The sequence below is a fragment of the Aythya marila genome, assembly GCF_965140915.1.
Source record: "Aythya marila genome assembly, chromosome: 6".
Taxonomy (NCBI): domain Eukaryota; kingdom Metazoa; phylum Chordata; class Aves; order Anseriformes; family Anatidae; genus Aythya; species Aythya marila.
In genome coordinates this window covers 19,177,459-19,196,410 of record NC_139047.1, presented here as the reverse complement: position 1 = coordinate 19,196,410, position 18,952 = coordinate 19,177,459, and the positions used below count along the sequence as shown (strand labels likewise).

The window sequence follows — 18,952 nt, the reverse complement described above, 5'->3', positions numbered from 1 at the left end:
ATAAAGGATTAACTGAAACTAGTAGGACAGTTTACTAGTCCTAAGTACGGTCCAGAAGATGGTAGTTCAGCCCCTCTGAGCTCTGATTATCTATAGCTTTACCTTTATTTTAAAAAGAGAACAAACAAGCATTTTACTACTTCACTGACAATGAACATCTGCTTAGGGGTCTGTTTCACAGTTTTGATACCTAATGGATTTTGTTAATTTCTGAGTAGGTAAATATGGGGACTGTTCTGTTTTTGATGTGTACGCCTAATTTACTAAGTGTAACAAGAAATTTGCTTCCACTGAAGAGGTGTTCAGTCCTTACTATTGAATGTTCAGCTCAAGCACTGTGTGTGTCTGTTGACATCGTGGGTTGTGGTTCTTTTGATTCAGTGTACATATTTATGGATTAAATATGTCCCATCAGTAATTAAAGTATGAAAATACTAGAAGTTAAAAAATAAAAAAGGGAATAGGAAGCATACTGTCCAAAACATACTTTTCTTTAACCACAATTTTAAAATAAATTTAACTTGTATTCAGAAGAACAAGAGCAAAAAATTAAAGTATAATGAGACTAACTTCTGAAAAATAAGGAGATAGAGGTGAAGTCAAAGTACAAATAAGTCTTTTGGTAGTTTATATTCAAGCATTGGAGAATAACATCTATGAAGGTTATGTTTATCGTAGGAAAGACAGCATTCAGTTAATAATAGTAAGGCATCCTGTGGAGAATTCCATAAAATACCACACATCAGTAGCACATTTTGATTGTGCTCTTGGCTTTAGTATGAGTTGCATTTGAAAGGAAAAAGGCAAGTGGCAGGAAGAAGATGAATGTAACCACTCCAAATCTACAAAGCATTAAATTGGAAATAAATTGCCATTTATCTTTCTAATTTTGGTTTCATCAAAACAGTTAGGCAGAAGGAAGAGAAAGTCTTTCATAATGCTCTGTCCTGAGGTGTAGAATGTAGTTCAGAAAAACAGGTAATAACATATTTGTTCAGAACTTTTGTAATGGGTGCATAGGTCACAGAGTTGAATGTCAATATCATTAATTCTTAGTAGAGAGCTGATGCATGAAAAGGTAAAAACGTCTTGTGCAGGGTCATGTGGCAGGCCAGTGACAGGGGTGGAAAAAAACCCATGTACATTTGACCCTGCTGCTTCCTGAATGTTTTTTGCTGTTTTGGAGTGATTGCAAGGTGCAGAACCTGTGGACTTGGCTGACACCAGTGTTCAGACAGGGTTGATGCTTGTGTGCCCTGATAGATGATTTCCAATAACAATAGACTTAAATACAGTGCAGAAGAGATGGTGTTGCAGTATGGTGCAGAACCTCCCAGTAATGGTGATTCTGTAGGTTTAGACTCAATGAAAAATTTCCTTCCTTTCAGCATCGATACTATTTTCTAATGCTACAGGTTTTGTAGTATCGTTTATTAGGTTTGTTGCTGTGTTCAGAGAAACCATATTTGCATCCTTACAGGAAACTAAAACTAAAGTTTTAGTTTAGAAATCATCTTTCTAGTCATACTCAAAATCCTTTTTGTTTATACTGTTTTTAAAACGGAAATAAACAAACGAGTGTTCTGTAAGGAAGGACCCAAACTTCATCTTTTGCCCTTTAGATACAACATGAGGAATTGTGTTAACTACCCTATTAACTTGTGAATGGGTGTTGGTATCTTTTTCAATCTGACATCGATTAAAGCGATAAAAATGCCATTACTGTTCAGCCTCTTCATTCAGAGAAGAAAATTGATCTGAATTCATCACAAAGAAAGAACACTATAAACTAAATCATTTTTTTTACAGGAGAAACTTTGTGGTGGAGGTCAGAGAATTTACAAGCATTTACCGGATCTTTTAAAGAACGGAAAGAAGAAGATAGTGTACCTCATGTGTAATCAGCAAAATGACCACTGTGTTTAAGATACTAAAACAGTTAGTAATTTTTTTTCAGATTTTGACAGTAGAACGTAGGTGTAGCTTTTATAGGCTTCACATGCTCTGCATTTTGAAATTTGTACAAGACTAAATAATGATCCACATAGGTGTTTCTGGTTCAGTTCTGTGGCAGTTGTAGTACATAAGATGGGCAGTTCACGGTGTTGTGAATTAGGACTCATCAACAGTGAATGATAGAAAATGAAGAATTTGTTTGTAAGATCTCTAGCTCCTTTCTTACAGAAGTAGGAAATTATATTCTGTATGAAGAAAGCTAATACAGAATGGAGACAGTGGCTTGGAAGTTTAAAAAAAAACAACAAATTTATGTCCTTGTAAACTGAAATCTATGCCCTTTCTGCAACACTATTTCTATATGTTGAACAAGTCACTTAATTCAAAATGGACATTCTTCATAGTCACCATTAATTGTACCTGACTTGAGACCCCTGTGGGCAGATTAGTGCTCATAGCTTCATGTGGCTTCAATTTCTGCTTTGCTTTGAAACACCACTGTATTTTTAAAAACTGGATCTGGGTGAGCATGGGGCAAGTAGGTGCAACAGAATCAGTGGTCATCTGGCCATCAGTGGCCTGGCACTGTGCTTGGTGCCATGTGTGAGGAGCATCACACAGCAGCATGGGTGCTTGCTGGAGCCCTGTTATGCAGCCTGGCAGTGCTCTAGCATGTGCTGCAGTGCTGCTGTTAAGAGATCCATGATTTGGGAGTGATAAACTCAAAAGCTGTTCTTTGAGAGTTTAGCCCAGCTAATTAATACGTTATGTAGAAAAGATTTCCTTCCTTGGCATGTAATAGCTAAGTTCAGTCCCTTTGTTTTTTTGTACCTGACTCTAATAAGGCCTGAATGCCAGAGTCTGACCTGGATGCTTTGACACATTTTTTTTTTTCTAGAAAGTTTCAATGTCATGCAGTGGAAATAGAGCAAGCAGCACTGGGGTGAACACTAACACTTTTCTTTAATGATTGGGTAAGGATCTTGACTAAATATAAAATGAATGTAATCAACTTGAGTAGTATCCAATTTCAGTGTGGAAGCTGAAATATTTATCTGTATACTGGGACTTTCACTATACCTTTCATGAATTATCTGAAGTTCAGTGCTGTTTCCCTTTGTTCTGAAGTTATTTTTTCAAATGCCTGTTCAAGTTTCAGATGAAGAATATTTTCAAGGGCTATTCATATGAAGATGCCCTTTTGAGTTCACTAAAAAAGGTCCTTCATTTTGTATTTGATTTGCTTTGTGGATTCTTTCTGTAGTCATTGCCTGACAACATGCACCATCTAATTTGCAATCACAGTTAAATGACAGATGCATATAGACACTAATAAATGCATTCATCTGCATACTTCTTGCACTAAAGCTAGTGTTAGGCTTCTAGAAGTGTTTCTTGTATAAGCTTTATATTTAAAGGGGAGTTGTTTAATGTACATAATGGGATGGAGTGCTGTGAATTAATTTGGGTCCAAAAAGTTTTGTTTAAAAAGCTTAAAAAATAGAAACATAAAAGCATTTCTCGATACTGTATAAAAATAAATACAAAAATTCTGCACTAAACTGTCTTGATTATAGTGAGCTAACCCCAGTAATAAAACTTCTAGACTGTCAGAATAATATCACATTAGTCTTTGTGTACAAACATGCAAGTCCTAACTGTATTTTAGTGCAGAATATTGCACAGTGTATCAGTTGCAACAGAAAGGACCAAAAGCTTCACAACATACAAATATACTAGTAATCCTTAGGGTTATTAAAGGGAAAAGACTTAACAAAAGCACACAGGCTCCACCAGGGGGCCATGGGAAAACACTGAGCAGCCCCAGCATGCTCCACAGAAAGGCAAGTAAAATAGCTCTTTGCAAAGAAACAGCTCTTTGTGGTAGGTGAGCACATAACGGCTCTAAGATTATGGATACCTACAGATGTCAAATATCTTGCATTTTACAAATGAGATAACATAATAGTTAAATGACAATTGGTACTACAGCTTGTGGTATTAGTGCCCCTCCCGTGAGATGTTTTTGACTGTAGAATACTTGTTTTCAAAGCCTGGGCTCTCATTACACAGCATACTGCTTCTGAGCTGCTCCTCTGATATTTTCCTAAAAACGCAGGATTAAACTTGTTTGTACAGAAGTCAGGACCTCATAGGAGGAGTAGTCCAGACCACTTCCCTTATTATATATGAGATTGTATTTTTGTCCAATTCTGTATTCTCCAAAAACTAATTCATAATCACTTAAGAATCATGATAGTAAATACAAGAACATCAATTTATTTTTAAATCTGTAGTATACAAAAACATTATATCTAATTATTAAATTCATTAGAGATTTTAAGTGGGGATAGGGATAAAGAAAAATCCTATTTAACAGAAATCAGATTTTTAAAAAGTGAAATAGTTGTAGTATGCTAAGAAACCCCATGTGAGCACTGTATAACAACCTCAGCAGAACAGATCTAGAGGATGAAATGGATTGTGGCAGATCAGTGAATGTTGACCAGTGGTCTAGTTTTGCTGCTTTAGGTGTAAAAATAATACATCATATATTCAGGATTTCTACATAAGAAAGATTTTTAAGAAAGCAGAGGTCTCAGCAGAATAAAAAATGTATGGCCTAAAGAGCTATTCAGATCTGGTGGATTCTCCTTCTGGGGTAATGGGGAGAGGAAAACCAATTATAATGCTACTTACTGTAGAATAGGTTCGGTGAAATATAGCAGTGTTCAGTGTCATGTTTAACGTAAGCTCTGTAGGAAGATAATACAAAAAAGTAATTTTCATTACATAGTTACAAATACTCTTTTACATGCTTAAATTGTGCTTATTGTATATACTTGGTGACATTAAAAAGTATTCACATCTGCATTAATTTGTAAGCATTTGTTAAATAAACAATTGTTAGTTCACAGACTTCATTATATATTCAGACTTTGTATTCATTTTAGAACTCAGTAGTGTGTTTTGATGTTAGATATAAGAATAGAGAAACAAGGCAATTCATCTCCCTTACCGCCTTTTCATTTTCATGTACGAAGCTTGTTTAAATCCTTTGGGGAGAAAAATTAGTTTAACCCAATTTTTGTGAGGTGTTTCTGTAAATAAAATTATTTTGCTTAACTTCAAAGCCTGAGTAGACTTAAAAACCCTCATTTTTGTACACATTGTTTTAGATAATATATTACTGTTATGCTTAAGGAATGGTGTAAGTAATGATAGAAACATCTTTGATCTGCCTAGATTTTTAAGAAATCAGATTATTTGAGATGGGAAGTACAGCCTGGAGTAAAAGGAGAGAAAAGGATGGTTACCATATCTTGATTTCAGAGAATGATCACATTTACCTTTTTTCCTGTCCCAATTTTAGGAAGTCTTATATTGACTACACTAGCTTCCCAGAAAAGATTTCAAAGCCTTTCTTCTGCAGCCTGTATGTAGGAGATAAGCCATTGAAATGCTATGAAAAAGTGTAAACAAAGATTTCTTAAAAGAAAGCAAGTTCTAAAATGACAGTTTATCTTTTGTTCTAGTTCTGTATTCACATGAACTTTGGTAAATAGCTACTCATTAAAGGGTGATTTGCAGCACGTCTTATATACCTGGATCCATATTGGGAAATGGAGAGAGAGAAAATGAAGTGTGTTAAATGTCCTTCTTGCATTTCTTTGGGAACTTAACTTTTCCAGTATTTGCATGAATGTAAGATGATTTAATCATAACCAACAGGTACAGGAAGATGCTTGCTTACATTTACAGGACCCAATTAGTTGCAGCTATCAGTAATCAGTAGCTTACCGTGATGCAACATTTGGACAAAACAGAATTCTGTAATATCACCAAGTCCCTAGGAAGGATTACTGCTGATCAGGATTAAGATGAACATATGGAGCAGTGGAAAATGACTTGTCCTTTACTCGTGCAGTTCACTAAGGCTGCCAAGTAATTTTTGAAAGCCAGCAAATATAGTTATCTTGTTTTGTGTGCTTTTATGCTTTTCATGTTGTTTTTGCTTTTCATTTGAGAAGCATCACTTCTTTAGCTAAAGGCTGTAATAAATACATTTGCTAAAAATAGAAATGTTTACAAATTATTTCCTTTGTTTTACAGAACACTTCACCTGCATTATAAAGGTGCTTTTCACTTTATTGTATACTCAAGCCTTGGCAGCACTTTCTGTTAAATGTAGTGCTGAAGATAGAATGGCATGGAAAGAGTCAGGAGCTCTCAAAAAGGTTGGTTAAGTTATTAAAACAGTTATGAACTTTTCCTTATCTATTTCTGGTAGAAGTGTAACAGCTGTCTCTACTTATATCTAATCTGCATATAATAATTTGCTTCTCCTTCACAGAAATCCAGTATTTTGTTTCTGCATGTGCTATTTTTGCAGGCTTTGCAAGTTTTAGGAAAAGTTTCTAGTTCCAGAACTAAATTTCAGATACGAGAATGTATCTATGCAGTATCACTCGAGTTCATTACAGTGGCATGCAGTAAAGGTAGTATTCTTTCCAGTAAAATTGAAGCCTTACTATGCTTCAATGTATTGATTTAATGCATTCCTTTACAGAACATGTAGGCAAGTAAGTTTGCCACTGGAAAAATACTCAGTCTTTTTCCTGTTTATTCATGCTATTCATGGCTAGCCATGCACATTTTTCTGAATTTGCAGTCTAGAGTGCTCTTATGAGGAAGAGGCAGAGAGGAATTCAGGAAATTTCTAAACCAGACAGGTAAATATTTCCCTATCATGTCCTTGCCTTTTGATGGCATTTGCAAGTATAGTGAAGTTGAGCTGATTGAATGCCAGTTGCTACCAAAACATACGGTTCACCTTAGCCATCCTATGCATCCCCCACTTCTTCATGCACTGGTGTTGTCATTTACTTCAGTTTTCTGCTCCATGGATTGATTCTCCAGAGGGTGAGAAGAGTGCCAGTGCAGACCAGGAGAAAGGATGGAAGCATTGGGGCCAGGAGAGGATATGGGAGCAGGAATATCCCTTTATACAACAGTTGGGTCTTAGATTATGTTGGCTGTAAAACAGAAGACACACTGAGAAACACAACCTGCTTTTCACATTTAAGTCCTCTTTGGTGTACTGGTATGTCACTACCCCCAAGGTACTAAGTACAAATTATCTGCTGACCAAACTGCTGCTATGCAGAACTTTTTTCCAGACTTGCAATAAGCATTTGAGATCACAAATGCAATACTGCATTTTGTTAGCTCTCACTTCACCCCCTTCCTTCAATACCGTGTCACATTAGAATTTCAAGAACACCTGCTTGAAAACATTGCTAATGTTGCTGGTGAGCTTTTATTACTGGGTCTTCTGGGGCTGGGGAGGGGGGAAGGTTGCATTTTTCTTTTTACTTCAATGACTCCCAAATGATAGATTTTGCGTTTTTAAATTCTTGGTAGAAGGCATAAGAATATATTAAAATGTTACCAGTTTATATTTTTTTTCATAGCCCATGGACTGCATTTTTGTTAGTAGCAGAAGTTGGGATTTATCTGAACATGCACTTAAAATGCTTAATTTGCTGTCTACAGTGAGATTTTATTGTGTGAAAGTAGACTTAAGGCATGTGGTAGGTAGGCTTGCTACCTAATAGTACTAAGTTGTTTTCTTATAGAAGCATAAAGGCATTTGCAGAACACAAAGGGTATTTGTGCTTTAGGCTTACAAATAATGATAATGTCTCAGATAATGGATTTTTGAAGTAGCTGTTTGTTTTGGTATTAAAGACAGCATTTTAGTAGAACTTCCACTAGCATACTTGTCTTTGGATATTAAGGCTGAGTGGAAAATGGTAGTCTTTTAAACAGTATGTTACGGTTAATGGATGCTGTTATCTAGTATAGTTCATCCAACCCGAACTTTATCAGTTTGAGAATTTTGACTCTTCTCCTGTGAGAAGCCCATTGGAAGCTGACAGTTTTCCAAGTGGGAGAGCAAAGAGGAGGTAAATAAGGACAGTGCTCCGTGCCACACATGCACTGTAATGAGAACATCTCTCTCTCCCTTGGAAACATCCTCCTCTTTCCTCTTGTCTGTCTTGTGTAGATCATCTGTGTACAGAGGTCCAAGTTCTGATAGCAGCTTGGCTGTATGTGTTTAAGTTGATCTCTACATTATTCTCAACCCTTCAGGGACACCTACTCTTTTTTTCTTGGCTTCCATTTCAAGTGTCTTGCAGCTTTGCAGACACTTTGAGCTTGTCCTTCCTCAGATTTGTTTCCAGTTTCTCTCCCTCCTCCTTATCCAGCATAATGCTGCCTGGACCCCGTGTGTTCAAGAGATCTTTGTGCACAGAGGGCTGGTCAGTGGTGTAATCACATAGGTCCCACTTTCTCTCTCCCAACAGTTCTGCAGCCCATCTCTTCTTTCAGCCTCCACTTTCTTGCTAGTGCCTAGAAGCAGCGTGAGCTTAGCCATAGTCCTCAAGTGAACTCTTTTGCTTTGCTTGTGACAAGGGAAGTCAGTTTTAGTTTAGAAATCCAACTCTGTTCTTCAAAGTTTCTTGAGGACCTAATGGTTTTAAATATATGGTTCAGGCTGTCTTTTTTTTTACATGCTGATAATACTGACATTTGGATCCTAGGATGACTACACAGATCATGTGTGACTTAATTTTTTTATTTTTTGGATAATGCCAAGTGAATCTTTGTTTGGTGTTCTAGACATCAAACTTGAGCTGAAGTCTTGCCTTTGTGTTGCTGCCAAGTGATCAAGCAACCAACACGGCTCAAAATACATATCCAATCGTGTTTTCCCTGGAAACAATCATGTATGACTTAGCAGTATTCCCATAATTATTTCTCTTCTTTCTGTTTCTGATGGCTTTCTATAATTGTTGCCTTTGAATGGTGTTGCACGAAGCCAAGTGGCTAGTCTTTCCACTAAATAATTTTTCCCATCTCTACTCGATACAGTTCATTCCAAACAGTGTTCCATTTTCTCATAGACTCATTTCAATTTACAATAGATGGCAAGTGTTTTGTAACTCATTCTGGTTGGTGCATTTTAGAAAATAATATTTTTTTCTTAAAATTTATTTTATTCAAAATCTGTCAAAACAGTGTCCATAAAGCAATTTTTCTTAACCTTAAACATTTTCTATACTCACACCTAAAAATGGGAAATGCACAGTAGAGTGTTTTCATATAATTCAGTTTATGACGTAAGTACTTTAAGTAGCAATTCACATTTCATTGTATGAACTAAACGTGTTCCCCTTGTGTAGAATTAGATTTTCAATTTATTTTAAACATGCATCTTTAAGTCAAAATTCATGAGCTGATTAAAAGGAAACGTACTTCATTGCTCTGCAGAAAATTTTCTCCTTTTTGTGACTTGTGTATTTTTTTCTCCTTATTTTCAGAATACATCCGGTGGAGAAAAATCTTGGGAAGTATTGCTGGGTCATGTGGTTAGTGAGCTGTCTAAGGGGAAGATATTCGAAGAAGGAGAGACTGAAGAATTAACAGTGGTATTGGCAAACCTCTTGGAAATGTATACAGTGTATCCCCCTTTCCATCTCCCATTTAATTCTTTCAGCCTAGTTATTATAATGAGTTTTCTCTGATCTTGCTAAAGATTGCAGTACGACTCTTATTTTCTGGATCAAAGCACATCCCCTTGGGACAGTTTGCTTGTGCAAATCTTTCTTCTAGTAATACCATACAGGGACAATGCTGAGAAAGTTATCGACAAATATTTCTTACAATTGTGTTTTCTAATCATGTGTACAAAATGCCTTTCAGAAACTTCAAAAACTGAACATTTAAGTAGAAAAAATATTGGGGGGGGAGGGGGAATTGAGGTGGGTGTGCAGAGAAACTTTTTTTTTCAGATTATTAGTGAAAGAATCAGCCTTTGGAACTTACGTTTGTTTGATGCACTCTGTTTAAGGTGTCCAGTTAAAACTGGAGTATAAATACAGGTTAATACTGGAGTTTCTTTCATAGGAGACAACTTATCCGGGTCAGAATATAGTAATTGCTTTCCTCCCCTCTAGGTAAATCCTGATTCTGTAGAGTGCTATCTGCAACAGTTCTGTCTACCTTTCCTCAGGATCACCAGCCTTCTTCAACACCATCTTTTTGGAGGGGATTTACCTAGCTGCCAGGTACAGACTGGAAGGTGCACACTCACATTTAAAAGCTAGAAATTTTGAAAACAAACAAAACCTTCAAAGGTTGCCTTTTTTTTTCTTCTTCTTTTTCCCATGGCATATATTTTCTCTCCTGAGTGTTTTTCTTTTTAAATCATATTTTCTAGCATTCTTCTGCATCAGTGCAGCATCTTTTTTTTTTTTTTTTTTTTTTTTTAGGTCAATTTCCCTGAAAAACAATGTGTATTTATATATATATATATATTTGTATTTATTTTATTAGGTCATACTTACCTGTTTATGAAATACCAACATAGTTTTAAAGCTTGTGCTGCATTTGCAGAGATCACATAATTTCCACACAGACTGGACTTCAGTCCTGAGTTGCTTAATGTCTGTTAATATTTGGGACGTTATTCTTAGAGACTTTGCATCAGCATACGATTATGTTTAAGCTCCATACATTTTAAGCTGATTCAAATAGAGTTTGCTGCAGATCAACTTCCCTACTTCCTTGCATCACAATTCTCATACCTGAATACCTGAAACTGATAGGAGCCATTTTGGACTTTATTGTGTGATGGTTGTTTGTTTTTATTTTCTGACCAGTTGTATTTTGAGAACCCAATTTGAGGTAATTTGAAGACATGGACTCTTTTCTGTGTGTGTGAAGATGTTCTAACACAATGATGCTAATACCTTTACTGTTGTTATTGGAATAGACGCATTTTTTATGTGAACTACATGTAGTTTAATAAACTACAGAAATTCAAAGCATAGGTATTAATTTAAAACTTCTGGTTTTGTATCAAAAGGAAGATGAAGAATTCACAGTTCTTGCAAGCTGCCTAGGTCTATTACCATCTTTTCAGTCATCTGATCAATTCACCAGTGCCTCTTGTCTCAATTGGCCAGTGCCAGCATTTGACATGATATCACAGTGGTGCTCAGAGTTGGCTTCATTTGCAGACAGACATCCAGATCAAGTAAAGGTATGTAGCAAAATTACTTTCAAAACAGTGCTAATGTAGGAACGGTTATTTATTGCTTGTTTCACTGCGTATGTCTTTTCCTTTTGGATAAGGATCTCAGAAGCTGACTCGTAAATGAGAGAGGAATTGTAATCAGAAATGTTAGTGGATATGGACATAAAAAGAAGATGCATGTCAACATTTTAAGTCCACCTCTCCTAAGTTAATGGTGTTAAAGAGCAGGCCAGATGCTTTCCTGGCTCTGCAGAGTGTGTCTGTCTCTTAATATTTCACAGGTGAAAATTATGGTGTTGCAAATGAATATTTGAATACTAAGATTAACCTCGAAATACAGTTGCTGCCAATTGATAGACGTTTGAGAGAAATTGCAGTGAAACTGTTCTTTTCATGATTGAAAAGGGACAGGTGCTATTCTTGTGAAGAAAGATCCCATCTGACCCTTATGCCCATCAATTATAAAGCCAGTAAGATAAAGTAGGTTGAAGCAAAACACAGAAGTGTCTTTAAAATAGATAAATAAATTGGACAGCATTTTCAAGAGCAGAAGAGAACAGTTAGGCCTGAAACCAGTATTTACGTAACGCCTGGTTTTCCAAAAAGTTTGGAGTGCTGATCAGTTCTTAATGACCTCAAAATGCACTGCAGTTTTGAAAATCAGGCACATGCCTTCAAGTACCAGTTGCATAGCCTAACTCCAAAACAAAGGAAGGAAGAATTTGTCTAAATTTTATCTAGGAGACAGCTTTCATAATCATTGCCAGGGTTTGGCAGTGAAGTTTCTGAGATAAATTTTTGATGCAGATAGTGACCTGCAGTCTTCCCCATAGGCCAATCTTAATCCTCTTTGCTTTAGTTATGAAGGTTTTTTTTCACTTAAAGTGTCATGTTTAGAAAACATACATGGGAAAAGGTTAGCTCTCCTTTTTTAACTGTTAGAAAAGTGACCTCAAGGAGGGTGTTCACCAAGAGTAGTCTACGGTTGTTAAGACACTTCTGAATTTCTCAAACAGAGAAGAATTGAGAGAATTTTAAATGGCATGCTTCCTTTCTTTGGTATTCTTTTCTTAGTTCTAAATAAATTAATGTGTAGAACTCATAGATTGTTCTTATCTTCCTTCTAGGCTTTGCTTATCCAGGAGCCTAAGTGGGACTTGCCACGCCTCCTTCAGTTGCCTGAGAATTATAATACCATTTTTCAGTATTATCACAGAAAGACTTGTACTGTTTGTACCAAGGTTCCTAAAGATCCTGCTGTTTGTCTAGTTTGTGGTACTTTTGTATGCTTGAAAGGACTATGCTGCAAACAACAGAGTTACTGTGAATGTGTACTGGTAAGAGAGAAAGAATTCCAGTTCTGTAATAGGTTCTTACACTGATAGATGATTTTTAACTCCATCACTTAGTCTGGATGTTTTTCTTATAAAAACATGTTTGTATAATGTTGATTGCTCATTTCTGGTAAGATGGACCTAGACTGGATTCTGAAGAGCAACTTTATTAACCTTTTTAAACCCCAAGCCCTATTCGCCTCTTTGAAAAACTCTTAGAAAGCCACTGTGGGCAATGTTGACACATGGTTTTCATTCACAACCTATTGAAATTTGTCTGCATCCAGAATGCTTATGTATCATTTTAGTTTTCCTCTGTTTTGTTGCCTTGATTTCTGTGTACATAAGAATATCAATGTATGTTTGTATTTTTTCTTTCATGGAACGTTTTCTGGTACCTGACTGTCTCCTAGTGATCTGCAGACTATAGCTAAACAAGCATCATTTTAAGGCCTTCAACTTCAAGCCTTTGCTGAAGCAGCAAATTTTTCTAGTCAGCTTATATTTAAGTTCCTTTAGGAACCTGAGTTGGACAGCATCTAGTATCACTTTCCTGTCCATGATTAAGGTTTGCTTTGAGAGCTGTTCTGCTTCCCATCATAGAATAGTTATTAGAAGACTGGAACTACATGGGCTTCACAAAACTGAGGGGAATTTCTTGGGGAGCTATTTACAAATGGGACATAAAATCAAACCCAAAGAAGTTCCATACGGATCTTGGACTTTTCCAAAATTCCTTGCGCTCACCTTTTTCTTTTTTCTACTGCTATTATAGTGGAAGAATGAGAGGTGAGCAAAATTTAAAGTGTAAACGTAAGTAACAGTTAAGGTTTTGGCTTCATGCAAACAAAGGTATAAAGAAAAATAATTAAAGATATATTTAAATAATTATGTAAGATTTTAGTCAGTGGGATTACAGCCTCCAATCGTCATAATACTATATGAAAAACAGATTTTTATTGACAAAACAAATTGATTGTAAATGCCACAATCTGTATTAACTAGTAGTGAATGACATTGAAGCAAGCAGGAATGAATTTTAAAAATTAATTATTAGTTTTGTAGAGCTGTAGACTAGATCTGTGAGTGTAGATAGAGAAAGCAAATTCATCTGCAGACACCATTGTAAAAGACGAAATGGGAATTTTTTTTTCTGAATACTTATTCTTGTCATCTGTGCAAAATACTTGCTCATGCTGTACAACAAATACAACACTGTTGAGAATATTTTTTTCTCATTTTTCTTAGGTAACTCTTAATAGGATAAAGAGCATCTTCCAATTTTTAAATCAGACAACCATTTTTGTATCACACAGAATCACAGAATTTCTAGGTTGGAAGAGACCTCAAGATCATTGAGTCCAACTTCTGACCTAACACTAACAGTCCCCTCTAAACCATATCCCTAAGCTCTACGTTGAAGTTGTAATGGCAGCACAAGACACGGACTTCTAGTTTGCTTGGAGAATTTGGGGGCAGGCTATACTTTGTCAGGCTGTTCCTTAGTAAATAACGTGTGTTAGTTTATTTCAAGGAAAACTAGTTACTATTTGGAAAATCTTTTTGTTATAAAACTGACAGTCACTAACTGAATCTTTGTACTCTTCCTTTTCTACATCCATAATATTACAGCATTCTCAAAACTGTGGAGCTGGGACAGGAATATTTCTTTTGATTAATGCATCTGTAATCATCATCATACGAGGTCATCGTTTCTGCCTTTGGGGTTCTGTTTATCTAGATGCACATGGTGAAGAAGACAGAGATCTTAGGTAATATTTTAATTACAAGTGTTTTATTGTTGCTGTTCTGTGTATTATCAACTTTATATAATGCAATATCTGCAGTAACAGATTAAAAATACCTACTTTCCTTGAGGGAAAAACTCCCATTTTCCACAAGTTAGACTGATCTTAGTTTTGGAGGCCCAAATCGTGTAATAATGAACAGAGTAATTGTGTAATCGTGAACATGTACTCGTGAACAGAATTACATGCATCAAGCGCCCACCCAGCAGAAGGATTCAATTCTAAATGTTCCAGCAGGAAACACATCTCTCCCAAATATGAAAATTGTTGTTTGGCCTTCAATCAAACAAAGCAGTTGGTTTCCAATGTAGGAAAGCTATACATACCTGAAAGAACAAGAATTGTTCTCTGAATTCTGCTATCCAAGAGGGAGAAGGGAAAGTACCAGCAGCTATTTTACTAAAAACGAAACCAACAGCCCCTTCACCAATAAAAATGTGTGCTTCCACTGGGGAAAAATATATATACAAACATCCCACGTTATTTATATTAATAATGAAACTTTTCCATTTATTTGATGTATTAACCATTGTTACTGTTTTTTTAACAGGCGTGGTAAACCTCTCTACATATGCAAGGAAAGATACAAAGTGCTTGAACAACAATGGGTGTCTCATACTTTTGATCATATCAATAAAAGATGGGGGCCACATTATAATGGCTTGTAAATCATCATCTTCACACTGTATCGCTGTTACCATGAATGAATGCATCTCGACTGACAATAGCTTTAAATGAATGGGAGTTCAGCTCTTTGGCTTGGGGTGGAGTGGGGTATGGGCATAAAAGGGAAATGGAACTTGGTCAACATGTGAAATTCTTGCATAATATGCTGCTGTTGCTATTAAATAATGATACAATTTGAAATTAAATCCTCAAAATGGTGTGAGCAATGATTGCACTCAGTAGTCCATTTTTCTTTTGTGTTTTTTTTATTAAGTCCAATATTGTTAAGAAGCACAAGTTTTACTTACAGTTGTTTAAAGGCTCCAGTGCTACCTGTCAAGTTTTAATTTTTCTCTGCGTGGAGTTGAGTTTTTAGCAATTTTTGCTGAAACTGTATATGTGTACTACATCTACTAAATATGTTGGATAAATTTTCTTTGCCTTTCTTGTGTTGGTTTGAGGTTTTTGCTTAATATGCATTTGTAATTAGACATGAATTGTAAAATGATTGTGAGACTGCATGATAACAATTGGTCTGAAAGTTGAATTTTAAAAAATATTTCACTTACCACAAGAGGTCTATCGAAATATTTCAGGCATTACTGAAAACTTATGCTTTCTCAGGAATTTCATAGATTTCTTTTCCTCCATAAAATACATGAAATAGCTGTAAATTAGGTAGCTTATTGTTCTTAATGTAATCCAGAACACACATTCTGTTTTCTCTTCCAGAGATGAGATTTTTTTCTGTATTAATTGAATAAACTGTTAGTGATAACACATACAGAAATTGCTGTATATAGAGAATTTGTATGGCACCCAACATGAAGATTCCAGTTATAAGTGTAATAACCACAAGCCTGCCTACTACAAACTAGATACGTGTTTCAGAATGATTGGTTTGGAAATGTGCAGGCTATTCTACAAATCAAACATAATTTTGTATCTTTCCTGCCACTTCAGGAGGTTCTTCCATACTGTATTTGTTCAGAGTAATCACTGTTCTTTCTGCTTGGTTTTCTAAAAAAGGAAACAAACAAACAAAGGACAAAAAGAAACAAAAACAAAAACAAAAAAAACACCAAATGAGAGGTAGTCTATGTGAACACCCAATGCATGTGCAGCGTCACTGCAAGAATGCCAAACTAGTTCATGTTTAGAGGTCTAAAAAAAATAAATAAATATCATGGGAACAGGCATGAATGGGCTAAACCCCACGCTGTGTAAGTAGGCAGGAAAGATCACAGCTAAAATAATGGTTTGTAATATATCGCCACTGATGTTTTCACAGGTGTTGGACATACATCGGCTATTTCAGTACTACCTAGCACTTTTGGTAGTTTTGACTTTCATAGCTTGTGTGTAAAATAAAATTTATATGTGTAAAATAAAAACACCTTATGATAAAACCACATATACACTGAAAACAGTTCCCCAGTGGAAGTCATTATCTAGTGAAAAGTATATAGGGGAAGTAAAATGACTGTATAGCAATCAAAGAGAATGGACAGAAGGAAAAGTGAGTAAATACAATAAGTTTTTCTGGATACCTGCAATTCAAAAACCCCCACAATAATGGATGCTGTTTTTTATACAGACATATAAATATATATATATATATTTCAAAAGTATTACAGTACTTCCTGTAAGATTAGAATTACTCTTTCACCAACTAAGCAGTTATGTCTTTTCCAAAATATTACTTTTTTGATACTGTATCATAAGTTCTGCCTGTAATATTTTTGCATTGCTCATTATGAATATCAGGCCATTTTGTAAGTGTGGTTGAAGAACAAAAAGATTCTTTACATCTCCAGCATAACATTATTACAGGGCTAATGAACTTGAGTAATCTGTAGTTTGAAGCTCCAATGTTATATTTACAAGAGATAACGTATCCAGAATTTGATTACTGTGTTCTATTTGAAATGGAACGTTCTCTGGTTGTGCATATGGATGTGAAGTAAAGCTATTAGCCTTAACTTTAACATTTGGGTATTTCATAGTGTTTATTTTAGTACTGGTGAATTAGTCACCAGTCAATTTAAAAACACAAAAAAATTACTTTGTTTAAAATTGTACTTGAATATCCTTGCATGCTGCTAAACAAGAATTTTGATTTCCCCCATTACTTTTTTTTATCCTACTTTATTAAGCTAACCTTGAAAAATAACAGGTCCAAACTAGAGTGGCGTGTGTGTATTACTCAAATGTTCTGGTGTGATATCCTGTATGAATGATCATTTAAGTACAGTACATTACTGTAGAATCTAAGTCCATCTTTAAAATGCATCAGAGGACTACAAAACTAGGGATACAGTAATCGACATTGTAAGATATGTTAATAAAAGTCTACTGTCAATCTGTGTGTTGGTGAATTTTTTTCTATCCACCCGTCATCCAAAATACAATCATTACTGAATTCCACACAATAGCCAGGCAGTTTTTTAAATGTCAAAAGTTTAACCATGCAAAGTACTTTCCATAAAGAAAATTGGTATTTTTTTCTTTATTACTTCACATAGTTGTGAATGTTTGATTAACAATTTGGATTAATTTATATTGCTCATAACTACACCACTTACAGTTGTACTTACTTTTATGCCTGCTATTACAGTGTTGCTGCTGCAAAGTGCTAACATTAAAATGCTGAGAAACTGTCCTGGGAAAACAATGCTTGATCTTCTGTCAAATCTGCTTCTGGAATAACTATTACTGCAAAATTTTGAATGGATATATTTGTTTATTAAACCTTTTCTTTTGACCTTTCAGATGCTTGGTGAAGCAGTCTTGTTACTACCTTTGCATAAATAGCATTGGTTTTTAGTGGTGGCTTGAAGTTTTCAGTGAATATTTTCATCACCTCTGCAATAGGAATCTTGAATAACTCACAGTATTGCACAAACAAATTACGTTTTTCCTTCAAAAAGTGATTGTTTTGCTCCAGTATCCAAAAATTGCTGTTTTTTTCTTTTGGAATTTTTACTTTTGGAATCCTGTGAGCTCAGTCTGTGCTGTGTGTATACAGCTGCCAGAGGAGACAGTAAATTACTGTGCAGATCTGTATATGATCTGGTCGTAATTTTCATCTAAACCAGATTCTACAGTCCTGCTTTGGAGTCTATTTTCAAAGGTGAGGCTAATGATGAATGGAGGCTGTCTGAACATTAACCTCAATAAGAATGAAGTGATGCTGTGTGCAGAGTAGGAAAACCACAGGAACAGGCTGACCCTATGTATGGAGGTTCACAGCTCTCTATTAAATCAACTCCCAGGAATGACGCAGTGCATGCAATACAAGGAAGCTGGCTGCATAACGGTTCTCTGTTACATGGATTATTCACTGCAGTAAGTGAGATCTGTACTGTTGGTTTGAAAACCCATGCTACATGAATGCCTTCTGGCAGGGTATAGTGCTCTGAGCACCCACTCATGTTTTCCTGGATGGGCGGTTGTTTGCCTGAGCAAGTGCTGTTATGCTGACGAGAGCTCCAACTTCTGCAAGTCCAGCTTTGGGACTTGCTGCTTCTGCCAGTATACCATCCTGTCACTGCAGCTGTAATCTTGCTAGGATGTACTAGCTATTAGTTTCTGCAGATGAATGCGGTTAAGTAGGAAAAGTGTATTCTCAGTGAAGTCAAAGACTTCATGAATTATTAGTTGCATAAACAGACACAATGTTTGAGTAACTAAAGATTCCTTTTAATTAAGGTTTTAGATTCCCCTTAATACTCTATCATTTGTACTTTCTCATCATTAAGAACATTCAGGAGATTTAATGTGGCATGCTTCAAATGCTGTGTTTCTTTTAAATATTATTCAGAAAACACAATTGAATCTTGTTAAATAAATGACAGCTTTTAAAGCTAATCTTACTACCCAAACCCACAAGTTTTGCAATGTATGCATATGCACAGTACAGGAAAATGTGATGTGGAAAAAAATGTTTGAAAAGCATTTTAAATTTAGCTTTGAGTCCCACTTAGAATATTTCAAAATGAGCCTCTATAAAAATACCATAATTTGAAAAGCCATTTCCTGTAATTCTGTTATTTGATGTAGAACAGGCCGGTCTCTTAATT

The 18,952-nt window shown here is 35.6% G+C and overlaps 1 protein-coding gene across 11 annotated transcripts in view; it reads left to right on the top strand.

Annotated features, from left to right (window-relative positions):
• Nucleotides 1-17,576, top strand: part of UBR3 (ubiquitin protein ligase E3 component n-recognin 3) — a 104,153-nt gene extending 86,577 nt beyond the window's left edge. For 7 of the 11 annotated variants that reach the window (XM_082763890.1, XM_082763889.1, XM_082763886.1 and 4 more), the window contains 7 exons: nucleotides 6,070-6,194; nucleotides 9,345-9,452; nucleotides 9,981-10,091; nucleotides 10,892-11,068; nucleotides 12,190-12,399; nucleotides 14,029-14,168; nucleotides 14,755-17,575. In XM_082763890.1, the coding sequence (XP_082620016.1) occupies nucleotides 6,070-6,194; nucleotides 9,345-9,452; nucleotides 9,981-10,091; nucleotides 10,892-11,068; nucleotides 12,190-12,399; nucleotides 14,029-14,168; nucleotides 14,755-14,872 (989 nt within the window). In that variant the 3' untranslated portion in view covers nucleotides 14,873-17,575. Of the gene's footprint in view, nucleotides 1-6,069; nucleotides 6,195-9,344; nucleotides 9,453-9,980; nucleotides 10,092-10,891; nucleotides 11,069-12,189; nucleotides 12,400-14,028; nucleotides 14,169-14,754 lie in introns of those variants that run through there. The other 4 variants (XM_082763891.1, XM_082763888.1, XM_082763885.1 and 1 more) reach the window with 2 other exon arrangements.
• Nucleotides 17,577-18,952: the final 1,376 nt, after the last annotated feature.